At 41.4% G+C, this 21,126-nt stretch overlaps 1 protein-coding gene across 1 annotated transcript in view; it reads right to left on the minus strand.

The window, feature by feature from the left end:
• ELOVL4 (ELOVL fatty acid elongase 4) overlaps positions 1 to 8,617 on the minus strand; it is a 31,577-nt gene extending 22,960 nt beyond the window's left edge. Inside the window, exon 1 of the mRNA XM_068551085.1 lies at positions 8,188 to 8,617. Within this exon, the coding sequence (XP_068407186.1) occupies positions 8,188 to 8,287 (100 nt within the window). The 5' untranslated portion in view covers positions 8,288 to 8,617. The remainder of the gene's footprint in view (positions 1 to 8,187) is intronic.
• Positions 8,618 to 21,126: the final 12,509 nt, after the last annotated feature.

The following is a 21,126-nucleotide window of genomic DNA, read 5'->3' on the forward strand; positions in this document are numbered from 1 at the left end:
ACACTTTGTTCATCCACTCATCCTTTAGTGGATATCTGGGTTGCTTCCATCTCTTGGCTACTGTGAATAGTGCTGTTATGAACACAGGTGTGCAAATACACGAAATTCTTTAACAATACATACCTGTGCCTAAGTTTTATTTGATAAACAAATAAAATGAAAACAGAGGAACATACTGCTTCAAACACTCAAAATCACAAATGCCTTTATGCAATCACACTTAACAGTGAGTAACTGATTCCTTCAGTGGATTAATGAACTTGCCTTTCAAATTCCAAGACATAGTCTAATTAAACGTGACCACAAATAAAATATTATATTGAGGTATTTGTTTAAGAATGACAATATTCCATGGAGAAAAATAAATGACAAAAGTAAGATTTTTTTAAATTACCACTTTAGTTAAGGAACATACTTACATCAAAACCGTTTAATTCTTTTGTTTTCCCCATATGCCAACGCCTGCATATTTGTAGCAATTTTGCAAAAGTTTTAAGCCATACTTCCAAATTTAAGTTAGAAATGCTCAAAGATAAAGTGTCTATAACTGAAAAATCTTTTGTAATAATGTATGATAAAATTTTTATGTTCTATAGAAAAAAATATAAAGTAAGATTAAGTTTAGACTATCTAAGCCATTGTTTTAGGAGCTATTACAAGGATTCAATAAAATGGCCTTAAGAGAACATATAGTCTCAGACCTTCTAATTGTACAGGTAGAAATACAAGCCCCAAAGAATCAAGAATAATTTGCCCAAGACCATGTAAAAATATAATAATTTGCCCTTGGCCATGTAATAATTTGCCCTTGACCATGCCCAAGACCATGAAACCACCTGCAGAATAATAAACTTATTCTCTAATGTTATTATTATTTTTGACAAAATAGTTAACTCTGAGTTGTTCACGGAATATGTAGATCATTAAATGGGTACAGAATTATAGCAACAAGCACAGGGCTATGTCAAAACAGGTGCTTAAATATCTGTATCCCTTTGTTTTTCTATTCCTTTAACTATTTCCTATGGAGCAGATAAGAGAAAGTAAAAAAGGACTGAATATGAATCTGTTATTTTCACTACTTGGGCAGCACTAGTAACAGTCTTGTTGGAAAAGATTGGAATTGTTGCATAGAATGAGGTTTTTCAATTACTTATCAATATATGTTTGTTTGAAATTGCTTTACCTATTTAAAGAATTTTTTAAAGTTCCATCTATATCCAGAATTTAAGAGCCGGATGAGACCTTAGAGATTACCTAATTCAACTCAATTAAGAGATGAAAAAAGTTGAGTTGGAAAAGCAAAGGGACGGCTCCAAACTCTCACGGCTAATTAGCAGCAGATCTGGGACTAAAGCCTCAGTCATCTAAACACCAGTCCAGGATCCTTTCCATTCCCTACACCACGCTGCCCTCCTCACTCCCACACGCATCACAAGGCTTCTGCACAGATGATGAAGAGAGAGGAAGAATTACATCTGATTTTATATCTCTTGAAAGTACTTTGTGCTAAGTGATTTAATGGTTTGATTCCTTCATTAAATTTAGCCAACATCAACTGAATTTATGACTACCTTTAAAAATGATAAAGATCATTTTTAAAACTCTCTGTAATTTAGTGTAGCCCAAAACCTTATTAGTATTTAGCCACCAGAATATATCACTATTTGAAATTATACTGGATTAAGAGGGTTGTATCAAATCAACAAATGTATGGGCACTTCCTAGTGTTGGGGAGAAAAATACAAAGTGAAAAGAGAAATAATAATGAAGGTTAAAACAGTACAAGACAACAGAGTCCCAGAAGGAACAGCACAAGGATGTACATGAGCAACTGTTTAGGATGATGGGATCAGACGGAGCAATGAGCTGCTCCGGGTACCACGACCGAGAAAGGCTCCGCGTAGGAGGGAGACTGAGCCGGGCGGGTCTTGGTGAAGGACATGTGGGGCAGGAGCCAGGGGAAAGGGCAGTAAAGGCAAGGGCGGTGTGATAAGGGACATCAAGGCAGACGTGCACACGTTTTACTCAAGGGTGAGTTATCCAAGTTGGCTAGAGCTGCACGTCTGTGGGCAGGGAAGTGCTCACTGACCAAGTTAGAAAGGAGAGCTGGAAACTGGTTTTGAAAGGCCATGTATTTCTTCCTCCCTTCTCTTTTCTTTTTTTTTTTAAACATCTTTATTGGAGTATAATTGCTTTACAATGGTGTGTTAGTTTCTGCTTTATAACAAAGTGAATCAGTTATACATATACATATGTTCCCATATCTCTTCCCTCTTACATCTCCCTCCCTCCCACCCCCCCCATCCCACCCCCTTCTCTTTTCTAAAAGTCAAAACCCATATGATTTTTTAAATATATATTTTAATACATTCTCATTCTAAGGGAAAATAAAACAACAGCACCTTAACTGAAAAACGTCCTGATAATGAAAAAGAAAAAAGAGCCATGTAGCATGAGAAAAGGCAGATTCTGTTACCCAACTCTTCTGTATGTGCTAATATATGTCTAATTCAAAATAAGAAGTGACTCAATAGATGTAAAATAATACTTATGTTAATAATACTAAATCATTCACTAATGACATTATCATATGACAAGAAAAAAATAAAACATTGAATTTTAAAAGGATGACCAACTTCTTTGCGGCACTTAAGATCACAAAAGCACTGTCTGATATAGCTATCTACATAATTCTTAAAACCTTGTTTCCCTAAGCCAAAGAATCTAACTGTATGAAATTGTGTCCTGGGGCTTCCCTGGTGGCACAGTGGTTGAGAATCTGCTTGCCAATGCGGGGGACACGGGTTCGAGCCCTGGTCTGGGAAGATCCCACATGCCGCGGAGCAACTAGGCCCGTGAGCCACAACTACTGAGCCTGCGCGTCTGGAGCCTGCGCTCCGCAACAAGAGAGGCCGCGATAGTGAGAGGCCCGCGCACCGCGATGAAGAGTGGCCCCCGCTCGCCACAACTAGAGAAAGCCCTCGCACAGAAACGAAGACCCAACACAGCCAAAAATAAATATAAAATAAATAAATAAATTAGAGAAACGTTTAAAAAAAAAAAATTGTGTCCTGACACCAGTTTTAGAATTTGCACTGTTTTCCCCTCCTGGAATTCCATCTGTGACTGGATGCTTTGCTACATGCTGCTGGGGAATGGATGAGAGCATCAGACATTAGAATCCAGGAGTCTGCCACCAAAAACCACTGGTGAGGAAAAGAGCAACAAGAATCAAACAAACAAACAAACAACCCTAAAATGGCATGGACCTCCTAGAGGCTTCAGGGAGGTTATGAAAGAAGGATAAGACCAGGACCTCATTGAAAATGCTGCCTAAGGGAGATCCCACATTAGAAGGTGGACACTTTCCATAGGTTTGTCTTTAATTAACTGCCTAGAACTTAGAATGTCTTTTCTCAAAGAAACATTGAAAATGGTAAGTGAGTTTCCAGGCTAGGCCAAACAAAAAACCTGTTTTAGATAATAACGTAGATAAAAAACTCTACATTAACTGTGACAAATAACAAAACCAACGTAACTATAATAGACGATATTAAAGACCCGTGCTCCTCTGGGGCCCAGCAATCTGTGGGACAGACCCTACCTATCTGAGCTGAGTTAAACATCCTCTCCCACGGGCCCCCAGTTTCAGCACGCCAGGCTGACTCACTGGCCCTTAAACTCATTCCCAGTTTCCATGGGTTTTTAGTTTTGACACCCCTTTCCTTAGTCGACCTTTCAAATACTCTCCCCAACAGTATCCACATCAACTTCACGTGGTGAAACAGCTAAAATACTCTAAAGGCAGCGCCTGTACATTCCTCTCACGACTCAAGACTACGGTGCAAGTAGAAGTGGAGATGAGGAGAGTGGAGAAGTAATCTCCTGACCTTCCCTAGGCCCCAACTAGGCCTGACTCTGACTCTGATCACACTGCCTTCAGACCATGATGCCAAGGAAGGTGGAACGGCCGTAAGCTGCATGGGGCAGTGACCGAGTGTCCTCATCCTTTCCCCAGAGCCCAGAACTGTGCCTGCACATGGCAGGTGATGAGGTAAGAAGGAAAGATTATGCAAGCCTAGCTTCTGAATTTCATCATCATCCCACAGGAGTCCTCCCTCCTCCTGAGCCACTCATCCCCTTCTCCCTTCTGCCCCTCCAAAGTGAGGGTAAGGCCAGCTAGACTGGCCTTTCACGCTCTAACTTCAACTCCCAAGTAGACACTCATTTCTCACCCAAGTATAGAGTGCTATATTTGTGAACAGAGAGCAGTGTCAAAGTCCCCCACCAAACACACAGGCATGTACAAACATACTCCAAGAACAATGGCTGTTTAAAAATATGTGGTCAATGTACACAGTGCTATATTTAAAACAGATAACCGACAAGGACCTACTGTATAGCACAGGGAACTCTGCTCAGTGTTATGTAACAACCTAAATGGGAAAATAATTGGAAAAAGAATAAATACATGTATATGTATAACTGAATCACTTTGCTGTACACCTGAAACTATCACAACGTTGTTAATCAACTATACTCCAACATAAAATAAAAAGTTTAAAGTAAAAAAAAAAACAAACATGTGGTCAAAAAGAAATATGGTAGCTCAAGAGACATCTGGCCTTATTGTGGGCATGCTGGCTATTAACTTTCTAGGATGTTTCTATGTTAATGTCAGTTACGCAAAATGGTACTAATATGTATTTATTAAAATAATAAATGCAACGGAAAATATAAGGTACAATTAGGGTACAATTGGGTATTTATAAGTTGGGGATATTAAGACTCATTGGTTTTCAAATTTTACATACAATTCTTCTTGATTAGATGCACACTTTGAGCCTAGGATCCCAGTCCTAATAATTTTAATGTACTCATAAAGTGAAAAAATAGAAGAAAAAAACACAATGACATCAGAGTACCTACTCTCATGCCACCAATTGGTATAAAAATGTTCTATACCAGTCTATACGTTCCTATATATTATAAACCAAGACTCACTTACTTGTTCAAAATATCTAAAAATATAACATAGAGAAGGGAAAATTTATTTTTGCTGGTTTTCTAGAAGTACAGCTCTTTCAAAGTTTTGACTCCAATGTATAAAGTGTTAATGATGTACTTAAAGTAATACTTTCTGTGTTCATACACTATGGGACATATTCTGTATTTGCTAGATATCTTTGAAATGCCCAATTTTTATACATTGCTTTGGACGTGTTTCATTAAATACCACCATTTGGGGGACTTCCCTGGTGCTGTAGTGGTTAAGAATCCGCCTGCCAATGCAGGGGACATGGGTTCGAGCCCTGGTCCGGGAAGATCCCACATGCCGCGGAGCAACTAAGCCTGTGTGCCACAACTACTGAGCCTGCGCTCTAGAGCCCATGAGCCACAACTACTGAGCCCATGTGCCACAACTACTGAAGCCCGCGAGCCTAGAGCCCGTGATCTGCAACAAGAGAAGCCACCAGCCCCCGTTCACCGCAACTAGAGAAAGCCTGTGTGCAGCAATGAAGACCCAATGCAGCCAAAAAAAAAAAAAAAAAAAAAAGATAAATAAATAAATTTATTTAAAAAAATACCACCATTTGATATAACAGCGCAAAATGGTATTTTTGCAGAAAACTGCCCTAGGGCAAAAATCTTTGGGCTCATCAAATGTACTCTACAAATGTGTAACTATTACTGTTCTGCAAGTCCAAAGTAGATAGAGTTAGGCAGAAACCTCCGTGAAGAAAAGTATTTAATGAACTGATAAAACAGAAACAAAGAAGCACACAACTAGTGTGCGGATGAAAGCACTCAAGGGCACAGAGCCTCGTTCATTGCTTTCTCTCCCTGAATGATCTGCATTCTTTCACCATACTCATCGCTATTTCTCAACACCATCTTTCTCTGCCCACTTTTATCTTCCCCTCTGACTCATCAACTTCTTCTTCAGCCTCATCTCATAAACTACTTTTCTACTTTGAAACTCCTTCACCCAGATTTTCATGAAACTATAGCAAGGAGATCCTCTTGGAATCAGAGTAGTGCGAATGAATCAAAGACAGGAGAGCACAGAAGAAGGGGGGGCGGTGGTGAGAGGGTGAAAGGAAATGGGGCAGACCTATTCTGCCTCAGTCTGAAATATCCCTCTTACACAGCAGCAAGGTAGAACCCACTAAGCCTCTAAGTTGGCTAAGAAATACCATCTACCTACACTAGGTAGCTCATTACAGAAAGCAAGGAAGCAGTCTCAGGTTTCGTAAGTGGATAGCCAGAGCATGGGTGAATACCTTCCCTCTGATCTGCTAGTGAGAGGTCACTTCGTTCGAGTGGCTACTCTCACTACTCCGGCTTGGCCCTCAATATTATATTATTGGCCCTTCACAGGCTCGTGGAAAGCTTTCACATGAGGCAAGTGCACAAAGCTTCCCGTTTCATTTGTGATTTTTTTTTTATACAAGCATCATTAGGAAGGAATTAACCATCACAGAAAGGCATATTCTACCTTTGCTGTCAATTGCTCTGCGACTCCAGAGGTGGGAAAGCTCTGAGGTCGGAAGGGAAGACAGACAGGAATGAGAACTCCTGGGTGTGGCAGGCTATATGGAGATTGGAGGACCTTGACGAGGCCTGAACTCTGAAGTATGCAAAGTGCAATTATCTGCCAAAGAGCTTGCCTGATGTTCAGCTCTGTACAACTGTGTAGTGGGAAACTCGGATGCAATGTTTAAATGACCAAAATCACAGAGACGAAGGGAAGGATACATCTTTCCCAGTTTTTGTAGGTACAGCAGCATAACCTCAGCGTACACTACACAGAAGAGAGACTTAAAAAGGAACGACTCCATTAAAAAGTGCTTTTTAACCATTTTCAAGTGCAACAGCTAAATAAGTAGCTTATTTCTCAGTGCCACACTTGAGGTCTTCTGAAAAAGAATACACTCTGCTAAAGAAGTTAAAGCCATATCAATGCCAAAGAATCATTTTGTCTCACACATAAATAATTCCAGCACACGTTTCTTTCCACGACATATATCCCATGTACTGTACTGTGTTCATGCTGTAACCACTGTCCCATTGACTCTAACAACGAACACCGAACTATAGGAATATATTTCCATTCCTTGGGAAGGGAGGCACAGCCCCAACATGTAATGTTAACCTCCTGCGCCGCTGTGATGCAGGGCAATACTGCAAAAGGACTGGAAACGGCAAAACGTAAGATCATTTCTAAAATCCTGTTAGCTTAATTGTTTATTTCAAAAACTTGTAAATGCTTTAAACCCAAAAGTAACCGAAGTAAGTGAAGAAAATAAATGGTAAAATATACAAATAACATATTAGCACAACTCTTCCCGTTAGAAAAGCTGCCTAGCTCAGCCAACCAACGATCCCTGTCAAACTGCAACACTGAAAGGGAAAAGTTTGCCAATTTAAGACAATTGTATATGTGTAGGCTTCCGGGACAACCTCTAGGTGCTGCTGTAGAGACCCCCTTTCCTAAAGATTCCCTACTTCTTTCCCGGTGTTTTAACCTTCCCCCTCCCCCTGACCGCACTGCACTGCGCAAAGCCATCACAGACAATCACTTCAAGCCTATCTGTTGTTGAAAAAGCCTCGGAAACTAACCTCCTCCAAGGTTCAAGGAGCCGAACAATGGCTTTTGACTTTTCATTCCAAATTATATTCTAGATGGACGAGCTAGACAAGAAAATATTAGCAGGTGTGTCAAAGCAACCAGGAGGCCAAAAGAAGCAAAAGGACAGCGACCACTGGGCCCTCCGCCCTCCCGAGCCATCTCACCGACGGACTATTGCTAAATGTTAAAAATGATCCCTGTGCAAAAGAGAACTGTCAGAGCTCGGAAGATGTGGGACCACAGGGTGGGGCGGGCCTGCGCCGAGCTCTCAGCAGCCCAGGCTCCATCTGAAATGCCAGCTCCTGCATCCGAGGACCTGACGAGAGATGGTGGAAGCTCAGAGGAAAACCGGGCAAGCGTCGAGGGGAGGGGGAAGACTTAACGTTCGGATCAGATTAACCAGTGCCCTAGCGCGGTCTCCGCGCCCGGCACCTGCTCGGATCCGCAGCATCCCAGCAGCCGCAGGGGGCGGGGGCGCTGCCGGGCCGGGCGCTCCGAGGCCGGGGGCTGGTGTCTCCCGCGGGGCCAGGATGGAGGATGGAGAGCTTTACCTGTGATGGACAAGGTCCAGCGGTAGAACTCCACGGTGTCGTTGAGCGCCGTGGACACCACGTTCAGGACGCTGCCAGGCTCCGAGTCCAGAAGCCCCATCGCGGCGGTGAGCGGGCGCCGGCGTTGGGAGGAGGAAGCGGAGACCCCGCGGGAGGACCGACCTCCGAGGCGACGGCGGACCGAGCGAGCGGCAGCCGGGGACCCCTCTAACGGCGGCGGCCCAGCTGCGTCTTCTCCCCTTCGTCTGGGCGCCGCGGCGGCGGCGGCGGCGGCGGGGGCGACGAGCCGGGCGGAGGAGAAGGTACCGTCAAAGCTCCCGGGAGGAGAAGGAGTAGGAGGTGGAGGAGGAGGAGGAGGAGGAAAAGGAGGAGGAGGAAAAGGAGGAGGAGGAAAAGGAGGAGGAGGAGGAGATGCTGCCGTGAGCGCCGGGTGCTGCACCCGTCTGCCGCCGCGCGCCGCCGCGCGCCGCCGCCGCTCCAATCGCCTCGGCCGGCGTCACGTGGCCGCGCGCGGGGAGGAGGGGCCGGCGCGCGCCTCCTCCCGCCCGCGCGCGCGGGGACTTTGCGCAGGGATACTGCGGCGGGGAGGGGCCTGCGGGGGTCGGGGCCGTGCAGGCGCTGGCGGCCCCGCATCCCTCGTCCTCGCCCTCTACGCGTGGTCTGGGGTGCGGGGCACCGCGGCCTCCCCTTGCCACCTCCCCCCGCGGGTCCCCCCGCTCCCCTTCCCCGCCTCCGTCTCCCATCGGGCCCCTGCGGAGGAGTATGACGCCTTCCCACGCGTGACCTCGCATCCACCCTGGATGCGCCTTAGGAAACTGGACAGGGAAGAATGGGCGTTTTGTGGGGAAGGCTGAGGTAGGCGACGTGCTTTGGGCCTTACCTGTCATTCACTTCGATTTCCCTTGGGTTCTGTTTCCTTCACCTCCACCTGCACAGACTTGTCACCATGACAAGGGAGATACAGAAGTTATCCGTCTAAATTAGTAAAGGGATGTTTGTCTTCCTAGCTACAGTGATGGAGAATGGACTTTGGGGTCTAATCGTTAGCAAGTTAAATAATTTGCATGAATGCTTGCATGTGTTCCGTAGGCCCTTTTAATATACAGAGAGTAGTCAAAGCAATTTAGTTGTTAAATAAGGTTCTAATAATTAAATGAGGTCATGAGGAAAAGAGAGAGGGCCGAGAGAGGCCTTACAATTAGAAAAGTCCGCTTAGACCTGACGGAGTTGTGGTGAATCTAAAAGGATAATTGCTTAGGAGACAGAAGACAATCTAGGTGAAAGAGGGAAAAGTATTTTTTTAAATTGTTTAGATAATAAGAAGATGATGGGAGGTAACAAGGTAATCTTACCCCTGAAAAGGAGCAGAACTACATACAGTTCGTAATTTGATAGTTTCTGACGTTGAACAAGACCTTTGAGAATAGTCCAGTAACCTTTTCACCTACTTGGTATTTAAGCATGTCACCTGCTTTTTGTGTAGCCTTTTCTCCAATTCTTGATTTAGGATGCTATATTTAAAGGCCATTGAATGCAGTGTTAATTGTTTCTGCTCTTTGACACTGTTCAAATAATCTGAATACTATCTTTTATCATAGTTATTTGATTTCTTTCTTTTCCAATTGACCCGTTATATGTTCTTTGATTTTATTGTATATTGGAAGCATCCTAGAGGATAAGAATTATTTGGGGTTCCTTTTTGGGGACCCAATCCAGTGCTATAAATAATAATTAATAAGTATTTATGATGATGTCAAAATGATAACATTTTTTCGGAACATAACAAGGATTATAAGTGACAGACACTTTAGGGAAAGAAGAGATAACTAAAAGTAACTGATTTATTGTATCGCTCAAGCAACCATAGTCTTCATTAAATGCTCTCTATTTTTTTTTTTGAAATGAACAAAATAAAATGTAATTTATCGAATATATTTATCAGATTAAAGTTTTTTGGATTGAAATTATGGTTTCTCAAGTCTCAACCGCAATTTATGTGTGTCAGTCTGATCCTAGAAGCTATTAGCTATAGTAAAAAGAAAAAAAAACCCAGTCAAGTCTCTATATTTGGAGAGTGGTAATGTTCAACAATCTACTTATGTACTTTGGTGGTCTAGCAAGGTTCAGATTAGTTTGAACTTCATCTAGAAAGTTGATGACTACTTCTGTATTGTGAGGTCCTGGATGCTTCCTATGGAGAACAGATCCCCATCCTCTCTCCCATTCACATGCACGAAATCGTAGCATCTCGTTTAATAGAGTGTGAAGTTCTTAAAACCATTTCAGAGAGTATTTCTCCAGTCTCTCTTTTATAGCGAGGCCAACCTGCGTCCCTCTACTCACTAGGGGGCGCCTGTCGCATAAAAGAAAATCCTAGACAAGTGAAGACAAATATGTCAGGAGTGGCACTTCTGACTCCTGCATGCCCTACTTGGTAGAGTAGTATGTTTGTTTGCATTTATGAGCTGTCCAAACATACACCAAGAACCAGAGCCCTAGAACTTACCTGCTCTGCAGCCCTATCACCCAGCACAGAGACTGACAGGCCAGTCCTCAGTTCACAGGTGGTTTACAAACACCACCGGCTGACCAAACCCAAAGCCTACCTACTGTGACTGTTGTGCAAAGGGAAGGAGACCTGCTGTCCACTCAGCTAGAGTGACAGCCATCTAACAAAGATCTCGGTGGCATTGTGACAGAACAAAATCAAATACAAGCATCCATGGTATCTGCAAAATTTTGAGAACAAGAGTTCTTTGTTGAGGACTCAATAAAAATACAATACAGTTACCTACAAAAACTAAAGGAGAGGATATGATTATAATAAAGTGATTTTACATAAAATAGCAAAAAAAGTTTGTGTGTGTGTGTGTAACTCTAAAGGTTTTTCCCTTGTGGTCACCATGAGGCTCACATGAAATAGCTTAAAATTATAACACCCAGTTTTACACTGATAACTTCAACTAAATTTCTTTTTTTTTTGGGGGGGGGGAATTTATTTTATTTTATTTTTTTGTACAGAAGGTTCTTATTAGTTACCTATTTTACACATATTAGTGTATATATGTCAATCCCAATCTCCCAATTCATCCCGCCACCACCACCCCCTTCCCTGCTTTCCCCCCTTGGGGTCCACACGTTTGTTCTCTACATCTGTGTCTCTATTTCAGCCTTAAAAACTGGTTCTTCTGTACCATTTTTCTAGATTCCACATATATGCGTTAATATACAATATTTGTTTTTTTATTTCTGACTTACTTCACTCTGTATGACAGTCTCTAGGTCCATCCACATCTCTACAAAATGACCCAATTTCATTCCTTTTTATGGCTGAGTAATTTTCCAATGTATATATGTACCACATCTTCTTTATCCATTCATCTGTAGATGGGCATTTAGGGTGCTTCCATGACCTGGCTATTGTAAATAGTGCTGCAGTGAACACTGGGGTGCATGTGTCTTTTTGAATTATGGTTTTCTCAGGGCATATGCCCAGTAGTGGGATTGCTGTATCATATGGTAATTCTATTTTTAGTTTTTTAAGGAACCTCCATACTGTTCTCCATAGTGGCTGTATCAATGTACATTCTCACCAACAGTGCAAGAAGGTTCCCTTTTCTCCACGCCCTCTCCAGCATTTGTTGTTTGTAGATTTTCTGATGATGCCCATTCTAACTGGTGTGAGGTGATAACTCATTGTAGTGTTGATTTGCATCTCTCTAATAATTGTGATGTTGAGCAGCTTTTCATGTGCCTCTTGGCCATCTGTATGTCTTCTTTGGAGAGATGTCTCTTTAGGCCTTCTACCCATTTTTGGATTGGGTTGTTTGTTTTTTTAATATGGATCTGCATGAGCTGTTTATATATTTTGGAGATTAATCCTTTGTCCGTTGATTTGTTTGCAAATATTTTCTCCCATTCTGAGAGTTGTCTTTTCATCTTGTTTATGGTTTCCTTTGCTGTGCAAAAGCTTTTTTTCATTAGGTCCCATTTGTTTATTTTTGTTTTTATTTCCATTACTCTAGGAAGCGGGTCAGAGAAGATCTTGCTGTGATTTATGTCAAAGAGTGTTCTGCCTATGTTTTCCTCTAGAATTTTATGGTGTCCGGTCTTACATTTAGGTCTTTACTCCATTTTGAGTTAGTTTTGTGTATGGTGTTAGGGAGTGTTCTAAATTCATTCTTTTACATGGAGCTGTCCAGTTTTCCCAGCACCACTTATTGAAGAGACTGTCTTTTCTCCATTGTATATCCTTGCCTCCTTTGTCATAGATTAGTTGACCATAGGTGCATAGGTTTATCTCTGGGCTTTCTATCCTGTTGCATTAATCTATATTTCTGTTTTTGTGCCAGTACCATATTATCTTGATAACTGTAGCTTTGTAGTATAGTCTGAAGTCAGGGAGTCTGATTCCACCAGCTCTAGTTTTTTTTCCTTCAAGATTGCTTTGGCTATTCGGGATCTTTTGTGTCTCCATACAAATTTTAAGATTTTTTGTTCTAGTTCTGTAAAAAAATGCCATTGGTAATTTGATAGGGATTGCATTGAATCTGTAGATTGCTTTGGGTAGTATAGTCATTTTCACAATATTGATTCTTCCAATCCAAGAACATGGTATATCTCTCCATCTGTTTGTGTCATCTTTAATTCCTTTCATCAGTGTCTTATAGTTTTCTGAGTACAGGTCTTTTACCTCCTTAGGTAGGTTTATTCCTAGGTATTTTATTCTTTTTGTTGCAGTGGTGAATAGGATTGCTTCCTTAATTTCTCTTTTTGATCTTTCGTTGTCAGTGTATAGGAATGCAAGACATTTCTGTGCATGAATTTTGTATCCTGCAACTTTACCAAATTCATTGATTAGCTCTAGTAGTTTTCTGGTGGCATCTTTAGGATTATCTATGTATAGTATCCTGTCATCTGCAAACAGTGACAGTTTTACTTCTTCTTTTCCAATTTGTATTCCTTTTATTTCTTTTTCTTCTCTGATTGCCATGGCTAGGACTTCCAAAACTATGTTGAATAATAGTGGCAAGAGTGGACATCCTTGTCTTGTTCCTGATCTTAGAGGAAATGCTTTCAGTTTTTCACCATTGAGAATGATGTTTGTTATGGGTTTGTCCTATATTGCCTTTATAATGTTCACTTAGGTTCCCTCTGTGCCCACTTTTCTGGAGAGTTTTTATCATAAATGGATGTTGAATTTTGTCAAAAGCTTTTTCTGCATCTATTGAGATGATCATGTGGTTTTTTATTCTTCAGTTTGTTAATATGGTGTATCACCTTGATTGATTTGCATATATGGGTGAATCCTTGCATTCCTGGGATAAATCCCACTTGATCGTGGTGTATGATCCTTTTAATGTGTTGTTGGATTCTGTTTGCTAGTATTTTGTTGAGGATTTTTACATCTATATTCATCAGTGATATTGGTCGGTAATTTTCCTTTTTCGTAGTATCTTTGTCTGGTTTTTGGTATCAGGGTGATGGTGGCTTCGTAGAATGAATTTCGGAGTGTTCCTTCCTCTGCAATTTTTTGGAAGAGTTGGAGAGGGATGGGTGTTAGCTCTTCTCTAAGTGTTTGATAGAATTCACCTGTGAAACAATCTGGTCCTGGACTTTGGTTTGTTGGAAGATTTTTAATCGCAGTTTCAATTGCATTACTTATGATTGGTCTGCTCATATTTTCTATTTCTTCCTGGTTCAGTCTTGGAAGGTTATACCTTTCTAAGAATTTGTCCATTTCTTCCAGGTTGTCCATTTTATTGGCACAGAGTTGCTTCTAGTAGTCTCTTATGATGCTTTGTATTTCTGCGGTGTCTTTTGTAACTTCTCCTTTTCCATTTCTAATTTTATTGATTTGAGTCCTCTCCCTCTTTTTCTTGATGAGTCTGGCTAAAGGTTTATCAATTTTGTTTATCTTCTCAAAGAACCAGCTTTTAGTTTTATTGACCTTTGCTATTGTTTTCTTTGTTTCTATTTCATTTATTTCTGCTCCGATCTTTATGATTTCTTTCCTTCTACTAACTTTGGGTTTTGTTTGTTCTTCTTTCTCTAGTTCCCTTAGGCGTAAGGTTAGATTATTTATTTGGGATTTTTCTTCTTTCTTGAGGTAGGATTGTATTGCTATAAACTTCCCTCTTAGAACCGCTTTTGCTGCAGCCCATAGGTTTTGGATCATCGTGTTTTCATTGTCATTTGTCTCTAGGTAGTTTTTTTTTAAATAAATTAATTTTATTTATTTATTTTTGGCTGCATTGGGTCTTCGTTGCTGTGGGAAGGCTTTCTCTAGTTGTGGCAAGCGGGGGCTACTCTTCATTGTGGTGCGCGGGCTTCTCATTGCGGTGGCTTCTCTTGTTGCGGAGCATGGGCGGTAGGCGTGCAGGCTTCAGTAGTTGTGGCTCGTGGTCTCTAGAGTGCAGGCTCAGTGGTTGTGGTGCACAGGCTTAGTTGCTCCGCGGCATGTGCGATCTTCCCGGTCCAGGGCTCGAACCCGTGTCCCCTGCATTGGCAGGCGGATTCTTAACCACTGTGCAACCAGGGAAGTCCCTCTCGGTAGTTTTTTATTTCCTCTTGATTTTTTCAGTGATCTGTTGGTCGTTTAGTAATGTATTGTTTAGCCTCAATCTTTTTGTGTTTTATACGGTTTTTTTCCCTGTAATTGATTTCTAACCTCATGGCACTGTGGTCGGAAAAGATGCTTGATATGATTTCAGTTTCTTAAATTTACTGAGGCTTGATTTGTGACCCAAGATGTGACCTATCCTGGAGAATGTTCCATGTGCACTTGAGAAGAAAGTGTAATCTGCTCTTTTCAGATGGAATGTTCTATAAATATCTATTAAATCTATCTGGTGTATTGTGTCATTTAAAGCTTGTGTTTCCTTATTAATTTTCTGTCTGGATGATCTGTCCATTGGTGTAAGTGAGGTGTTAAAGTCCCCCACTATTATTGTGTTACTGTCGATTTCCTCTTTTAGAGCTGTTAGCATTTGCCTTATGTATTGAGATGCTCCTATGTTGGGTGCATATATATTTATAATTTTTATATCTTCTTCTTGGATTGATCCCTGGATCATTATGTAGTGTCCTTCTTTGTCTCTTGTAACATTCTTTACTTTAAAGTCTATTTTGTCTGATATGAGTATAGCTACTCCAGCTTTCTTTTGATTTCCATTTGCATGGAATATCTTTTTCCATCCCCTCACTTTCAGTCTGTATGTGTCCGTAGGTCTGAAGTGGGTCTCTTGTAGGCAACATATATACAGGTCTTGTTTTTGTACCCATTCAGCAAGCCTGTGTCTTTTGGTCGGAGCATTTAATCCATTCACATTTAAGGTAATTATCGATATGTATGTTCCTGTTACCATTTTCTTAATTGTTTTGGGTTTGTTTTTGTAGGTCCTTTTCTTCTCTTGGGTTTGCCGCTTAGAGAAGTTCCTTTAGCATTTGCTGTAGAGCTGGTTTGGTGGTGCTGAATTCTCTTAGCTTTTGCTTCTCTGTAAAGCTTTTGATTTCTCCATCGAATCTGAATGAGATCCTTGCCAGATAGAGTAATCTTGGTTGTAGGTTCTTCCCTTTCATCACTTTAAATATGTCGTGCCACTCCCTTCTGGTTTCTAGAGTTTCTGCTGAGAAATCAGCTGTTAACCTTATGGGAGTTCCCTTGTATGTTATTTGTTGTTTTTCCCTTGTTGCTTTTAATAATTTTTCTTTGTCTTTAATTTCTGTCAATTCAATTACTATGTTTCTTGGCATGTTTATCCTTGAGTTTATCCTGCCTTGGACTCTCTGCTCTTCCTAGACCTGGGTGGGTATTTCCTTTCCCGTGTTAGGGAAGTTTTCGACTATTATCTCTACAAACATTTTCTTGGGTCCTTTCTCTCTCTCTTCTCCTTATGGCACCCCTACAATATGAATGTTGGTGAGTTTAATGTTGTCCCAGAGGTCTCTTAGGCTGTCATCATTTCTTTTCATTCTTTTTTCTTTATTCTGTCCTGTGACAGTGATTTCTACCATTCTGTCTTCCAGGTCACTTATCTGTTCTTCTGCCTCAGTTATTCTGCTATTGATTCCTTCTAGTGTATCTTTCATTTCAGTTATTGTATTGTTCATCTCTGTTTGTTCTTTAATTCTTCTAGGTCTTTGTTAAACATTTGTTGCGTCTTCTCGATCTTTGCCAACATTCTTTTTCTGAGGTCTTGTATCAACTTTACTATCATTAGTCTGAATGCTTTATCTGGAAGGTTGCCTGTCTCCACTTCATTCCATTGTTTTTCTGGGATTTTATCTTGTTCCTTCATCTGGTACATAGTCCTCTGCCTTTTCATCTTGACTATCTTTCTGTGAATGTGGTTTTTGTTCCACAGGCTGCAGGATTGTAGTTCTTCTTGCTTCCGCTGTCTGCCCTCTGGTGGATGAGGCTATCTAAGAGGCTTGTGCAAGTTTCCTGATGGGAGGGACTGGTGGTGGGTAGAGCTGGCTGTTGCTCTGGTGGGCGGAGCTCAGTAAAACTTAATCTGCTTGTCTGCTGCTGTGTGGGGCTGAGTTCCCTCCCTGTTAGTTGTTTGGCCTGAGGTGACCCAGCACTGGAGGCTACAGGCTCTTTGGTGGGGCTAATGGTGGACTCTGGGAGGGCTCCTGCCAAGGAGTACTTCCCAGAACTTCTGCTGTCAGTGTCCTTGTCCTCATGGTGAGCCACAGCCACCCTCCGCCTCTGCAGGAGACCCTCCAACACTAGCAGGTAGGTCTGGTTCAGTCTCCTATGGGGTCACTGCTCCTTCCCTTGGGTCCCGATGTGCACACTACTTTATGTGTGCCCTCCAAGAGTGGAGTCTCTGTTTCCCCCAGTCTTGTCGAAGTCCTGCAATCAAATCCCAGTAGCCTTCAAAGTCTGATTCTCTGGGAATTCCTCCTCCCATTGCGGGACCCCCAGGTTGGGAAGCCTGACGTGGGGCTCAGAACCTTCACTCTGTGGGTGGACTTCTGTGGTATAAGTGTTCTCCAGTCTGTGAGTCACCCACCCAGCAGTTATGGGATTTGGTTTTATTGTGATTGTGCCCCTCCTACCATCTCACTGTGACTTCCCCTTTATCTTTGGATGTGGGGTATCTTTTTTGGTGAGTTCCAGTATCTTCCTGTTGATAATTGTTCAGCAGTTAGTTGTGATTCCTGTGCTCTTGCAAGAGGGAGTGAGGGCACGTCCTTCTATTCTGCCATCTTCGGTTTAATCCGCAAAATATTTTTAAATGTCTTACAGCCCATACAGAGTTAACAACCTAAATCAAGCTATCCATTTTTTTCCTAGTGTTTCCATCTTTCCATCTTGTCAATATTGTCAGCCACCTGTGCTTTCAAGGTGAACCTAGGAATCTGTTGAATCAGAAGTGAAAGGGAGGGCTTCCCTGGTGGCACAGTGGTTAAGAATCCGCCTGCCAATGCAAGGGACACAGGTTCAAGACCTAGTCCAGGAAGATCCCACATGCCGCGGAGCAGCTAAACCCGTGTGCCACAACTACTGAGACTGTGCCCTACAGCCCATGAGCCACAACTACTGAGCCCGCGTGCTACAACTACTGAAGCCCACGTGCCTAGAGCCTGTGCTCAGCAGCAAGAGAAGCCACCGCTATGAGAAGCCTGCACACCACAACGAAGAGTAGCTCCCACTCGCTGCAAGTAGAGAAGGCTTGCGCACAGCAACGAAGACCCAACGCAGCCAAAAGTAAGTAAATAAATAAATAAGTATTTATTTAAAAAAAAAAAAAGAGGTGCAAGGAAGTAGTCTGATAAAGAAGAGCTATAGAGAGACCTTAAGTCTTACAGAAGTAAATTTTGCCAAGTGGATAATACTTACAGAAAATGCAGAAAACCAATGGTAATAGTAATTGCTGTCTATTAGTTCCAGTTTTCTGTTTAATTCCACTCACCATTTCGCCCTTACTCCATAAAGGTAAAAAATATGTAGTACCCATGACATAATACAGGTTCTTAACTAATTTGGAATTATAATCTTTGCCTTAATGCATATTCCATTAAAAAATTTTTAAGATATTTACTTTTTTTGTTACCTCATATACAATTATTTTTATTATATTAAGTGGATATAGATTCTCCTGATAATTCATGAGTATTGAAAAAGTAACAAATAATACAGTGAAGTGAAAATCCCCCATAATCTCATCTCTCTTATTTTTCCAGATTTTTATGCACCAATATAAGCTCTCTTTTCTTTACACAAATGTTTATTTATTTTAATGTTATTCTATAATCTGCTTTCTAAAAACTTAACAATAGATCAGGAACACTTTTCAATGTAAAAATACTGACTACTTAATATTCCATTATATGGATATTCCATAATTTATTTAGCCACTACAATTTAGATTGTTTCCAATTTAAGCTATTATATCAATTTAACTATTAGTACCCCAGTATACACAATTGTGTGAAGTTGTCTAATTATATTCTTAGCATAAATTTCTACAAGGGAAATTTCTGGGTCAGGGAGCTTTAACTTAAAGTTTTTGGTACATGATGATTGATTGCATCATCCAGAAATATATCAATTCACAATTCCACCAAAATCTATGAAAGTGTGCTCATTTCTCTACACCCCATTCTTCTTACTGAATTTAATTATGCTTTATAATCATTACCGATCAGATCGGCAGATAATGATATTTATTGTTGCTTAACAGTTTATCATGTTTATTGGCATTTTAACTTCTTTCTTTTGAGAATTGCCTGCTTGTATTCGTTGCACACATTCTATTAGTTGTATCTATTTTTCTTACAGATTCATAAGGGATTTTACATAATAAAGTTACTAACAGTTTGCTATATATGTTGCAAATGTATTTTTCCAGTTTATTTGTGTTTTACCAGATTTATGATAATAATTTTTAACTGGGCATATTGGAGGCTGGGGTTAGGTTAGCCTCACTCATCACCGTCTCTGCCAGAATTATGTGTCAGAATGGTCTTTTTCAAACTGTGTAACCTCTGGCAGTTCTGATCTACATTTCTAGGAGCATATGCTACTCCATTCCCAAGAATCTCAACTACAAATATCTTGCATTGGGTATTCATTATTTTGAGGTCCCCAGTATGTACACCCAGTCTAGACTCTTTGTTTTATAGATCAATGCCATTGGTCCAATCTCTCTTCACATAGCCATACTTCAAGGCCAAGTTGTGCATTCAAGGGCGTAGTGATGAGTGCCAAACCATGGTATCATTCCCAGTTCTTCCTGGCTTGGTTACACACAGAAAAGTTCTGTCACACTCAATTGAGTATTTCTGGGTTTCCAGTTCCTTCATTTACTACATCCTGTAATATCTCCATCTTCACCAGTGATATCAACCTTGACCAAGAAATCTGATAATAAATGGAAAGTGTTAAGGAGAACAACTCTTCACCCTGCTCTTATCCTCCCATTACTGAAGGTCACTCTAGTTTCATCGTTGTTGTCATCGTAGAAGACAAAAAGGACCACTGAGAGAAAACTAATTCACATGACAAAGAAAGAAACTGGCTGTATTTCAAGGACTTAGTAAAAAGCATGACTCTTGGTTCCAGGCCAGCATCTAGCTGACTCCAAGAGCCATCTTTCACCAGCCATCCTGATATTCTGGGAATGCCTTCAGGGAAATGGCCATACGTGATTGAATTTTAAAAAGTTGCTAGTAATGGACTGCAGTGTTTGGGGCCCAGCAGCTGTGAGTGGGACACTCACGTGAGATGAACAACTACACAAAAATAAATGACCTCCCTCAGATCTTGGAGAAATAGCCTTGACCCTGAAGAATCCATGGATGAAACTAAAAGGAAATAACTTAAGCAAAGTCTTGGCTTCTATACCATCATTTATATCTGGTCCCCCTTTCTCATTCTTTTTCGCCAGCTCCTCCTATTTCTGACCCTTGAATGTCAGAATTCTTTCTGGTTGCTTTCTAGTCTTCTCTTTTTCTTATATTATACCTCCTGCCTAAATTATGTGATCCATCCTCATGCCATTGGTTGCCATCTATTTGTAACTCCCAAGTGTGTATCTCCAGCTTACATCCTTCTTTCAAGCTCGTATATCTCACAGCTTGTGTGGTATTTTGTCTTTGATGGGCCTCAGGCATCTGAATCTGAGATGTTAGAACATATTCCCCCCACATCTGTTCTTCCTTCATATTCTTCCATTACTACATGTGCCCCAAGCCATCACTGACACTTTATCCTCCCTTACCACCCACATCCAATCCATGACCAACTCCTATCAATTCTACTGCAAAACATATCTTGGGGGCTTCCCTGGTGGCACAGTGGTTAAGAATCCACCTGCCAATGCAGGAGACACAGGTTCAAGCCCTGGTCCAGGAAGATCCCACATGCTGCGGAGGAACTAAGCCCGTGTGCCACAACTACTGAGCCCACGAGCCACAACTACTGAAGACCACGTGCCTAGAGGCCATGCTCCAAAACAAGAGAAGCGACCGCAATGAGAGGCCCGTGCACCGCAATGAAGAGTAGCCCCCGCTCACCGCAACTAGAGAAAGCCTGTGCACAGCAACGAAGACCCAACGCAGCCGAAAATAAATAAATGCATAAATAAATTTATTAAAAAAAAAACATATCTTGACTCCTTCCACTTCTCTCAGCTCCACTGCATACACTTTAACCTAAGCCTCCATCACCTCCTCACCTTAATCACCTCAACCACCCCTTAACTGGTCTCTCTGCACCCATTTCTTTCCTCCACACGCAGCAGTTTAAGTACTCTTTTAAAATTGCCCATCAGATCATGGCAAATGATATATCTGATAAGGAGTTAATAACCAAAATATACAAAGAACTCAGTATTAAAAAAAAAAAAAGAAAAAAAAAAGTGGAAGCTGGAGTTGCTGCAAGGGGCTCCTGGCTGCCGCGCGGCCCAGTGTGCTTTATGGACCATG

The sequence above is a fragment of the Eschrichtius robustus genome, chromosome 9, assembly GCF_028021215.1.
Source record: "Eschrichtius robustus isolate mEscRob2 chromosome 9, mEscRob2.pri, whole genome shotgun sequence".
Taxonomy (NCBI): domain Eukaryota; kingdom Metazoa; phylum Chordata; class Mammalia; order Artiodactyla; family Eschrichtiidae; genus Eschrichtius; species Eschrichtius robustus.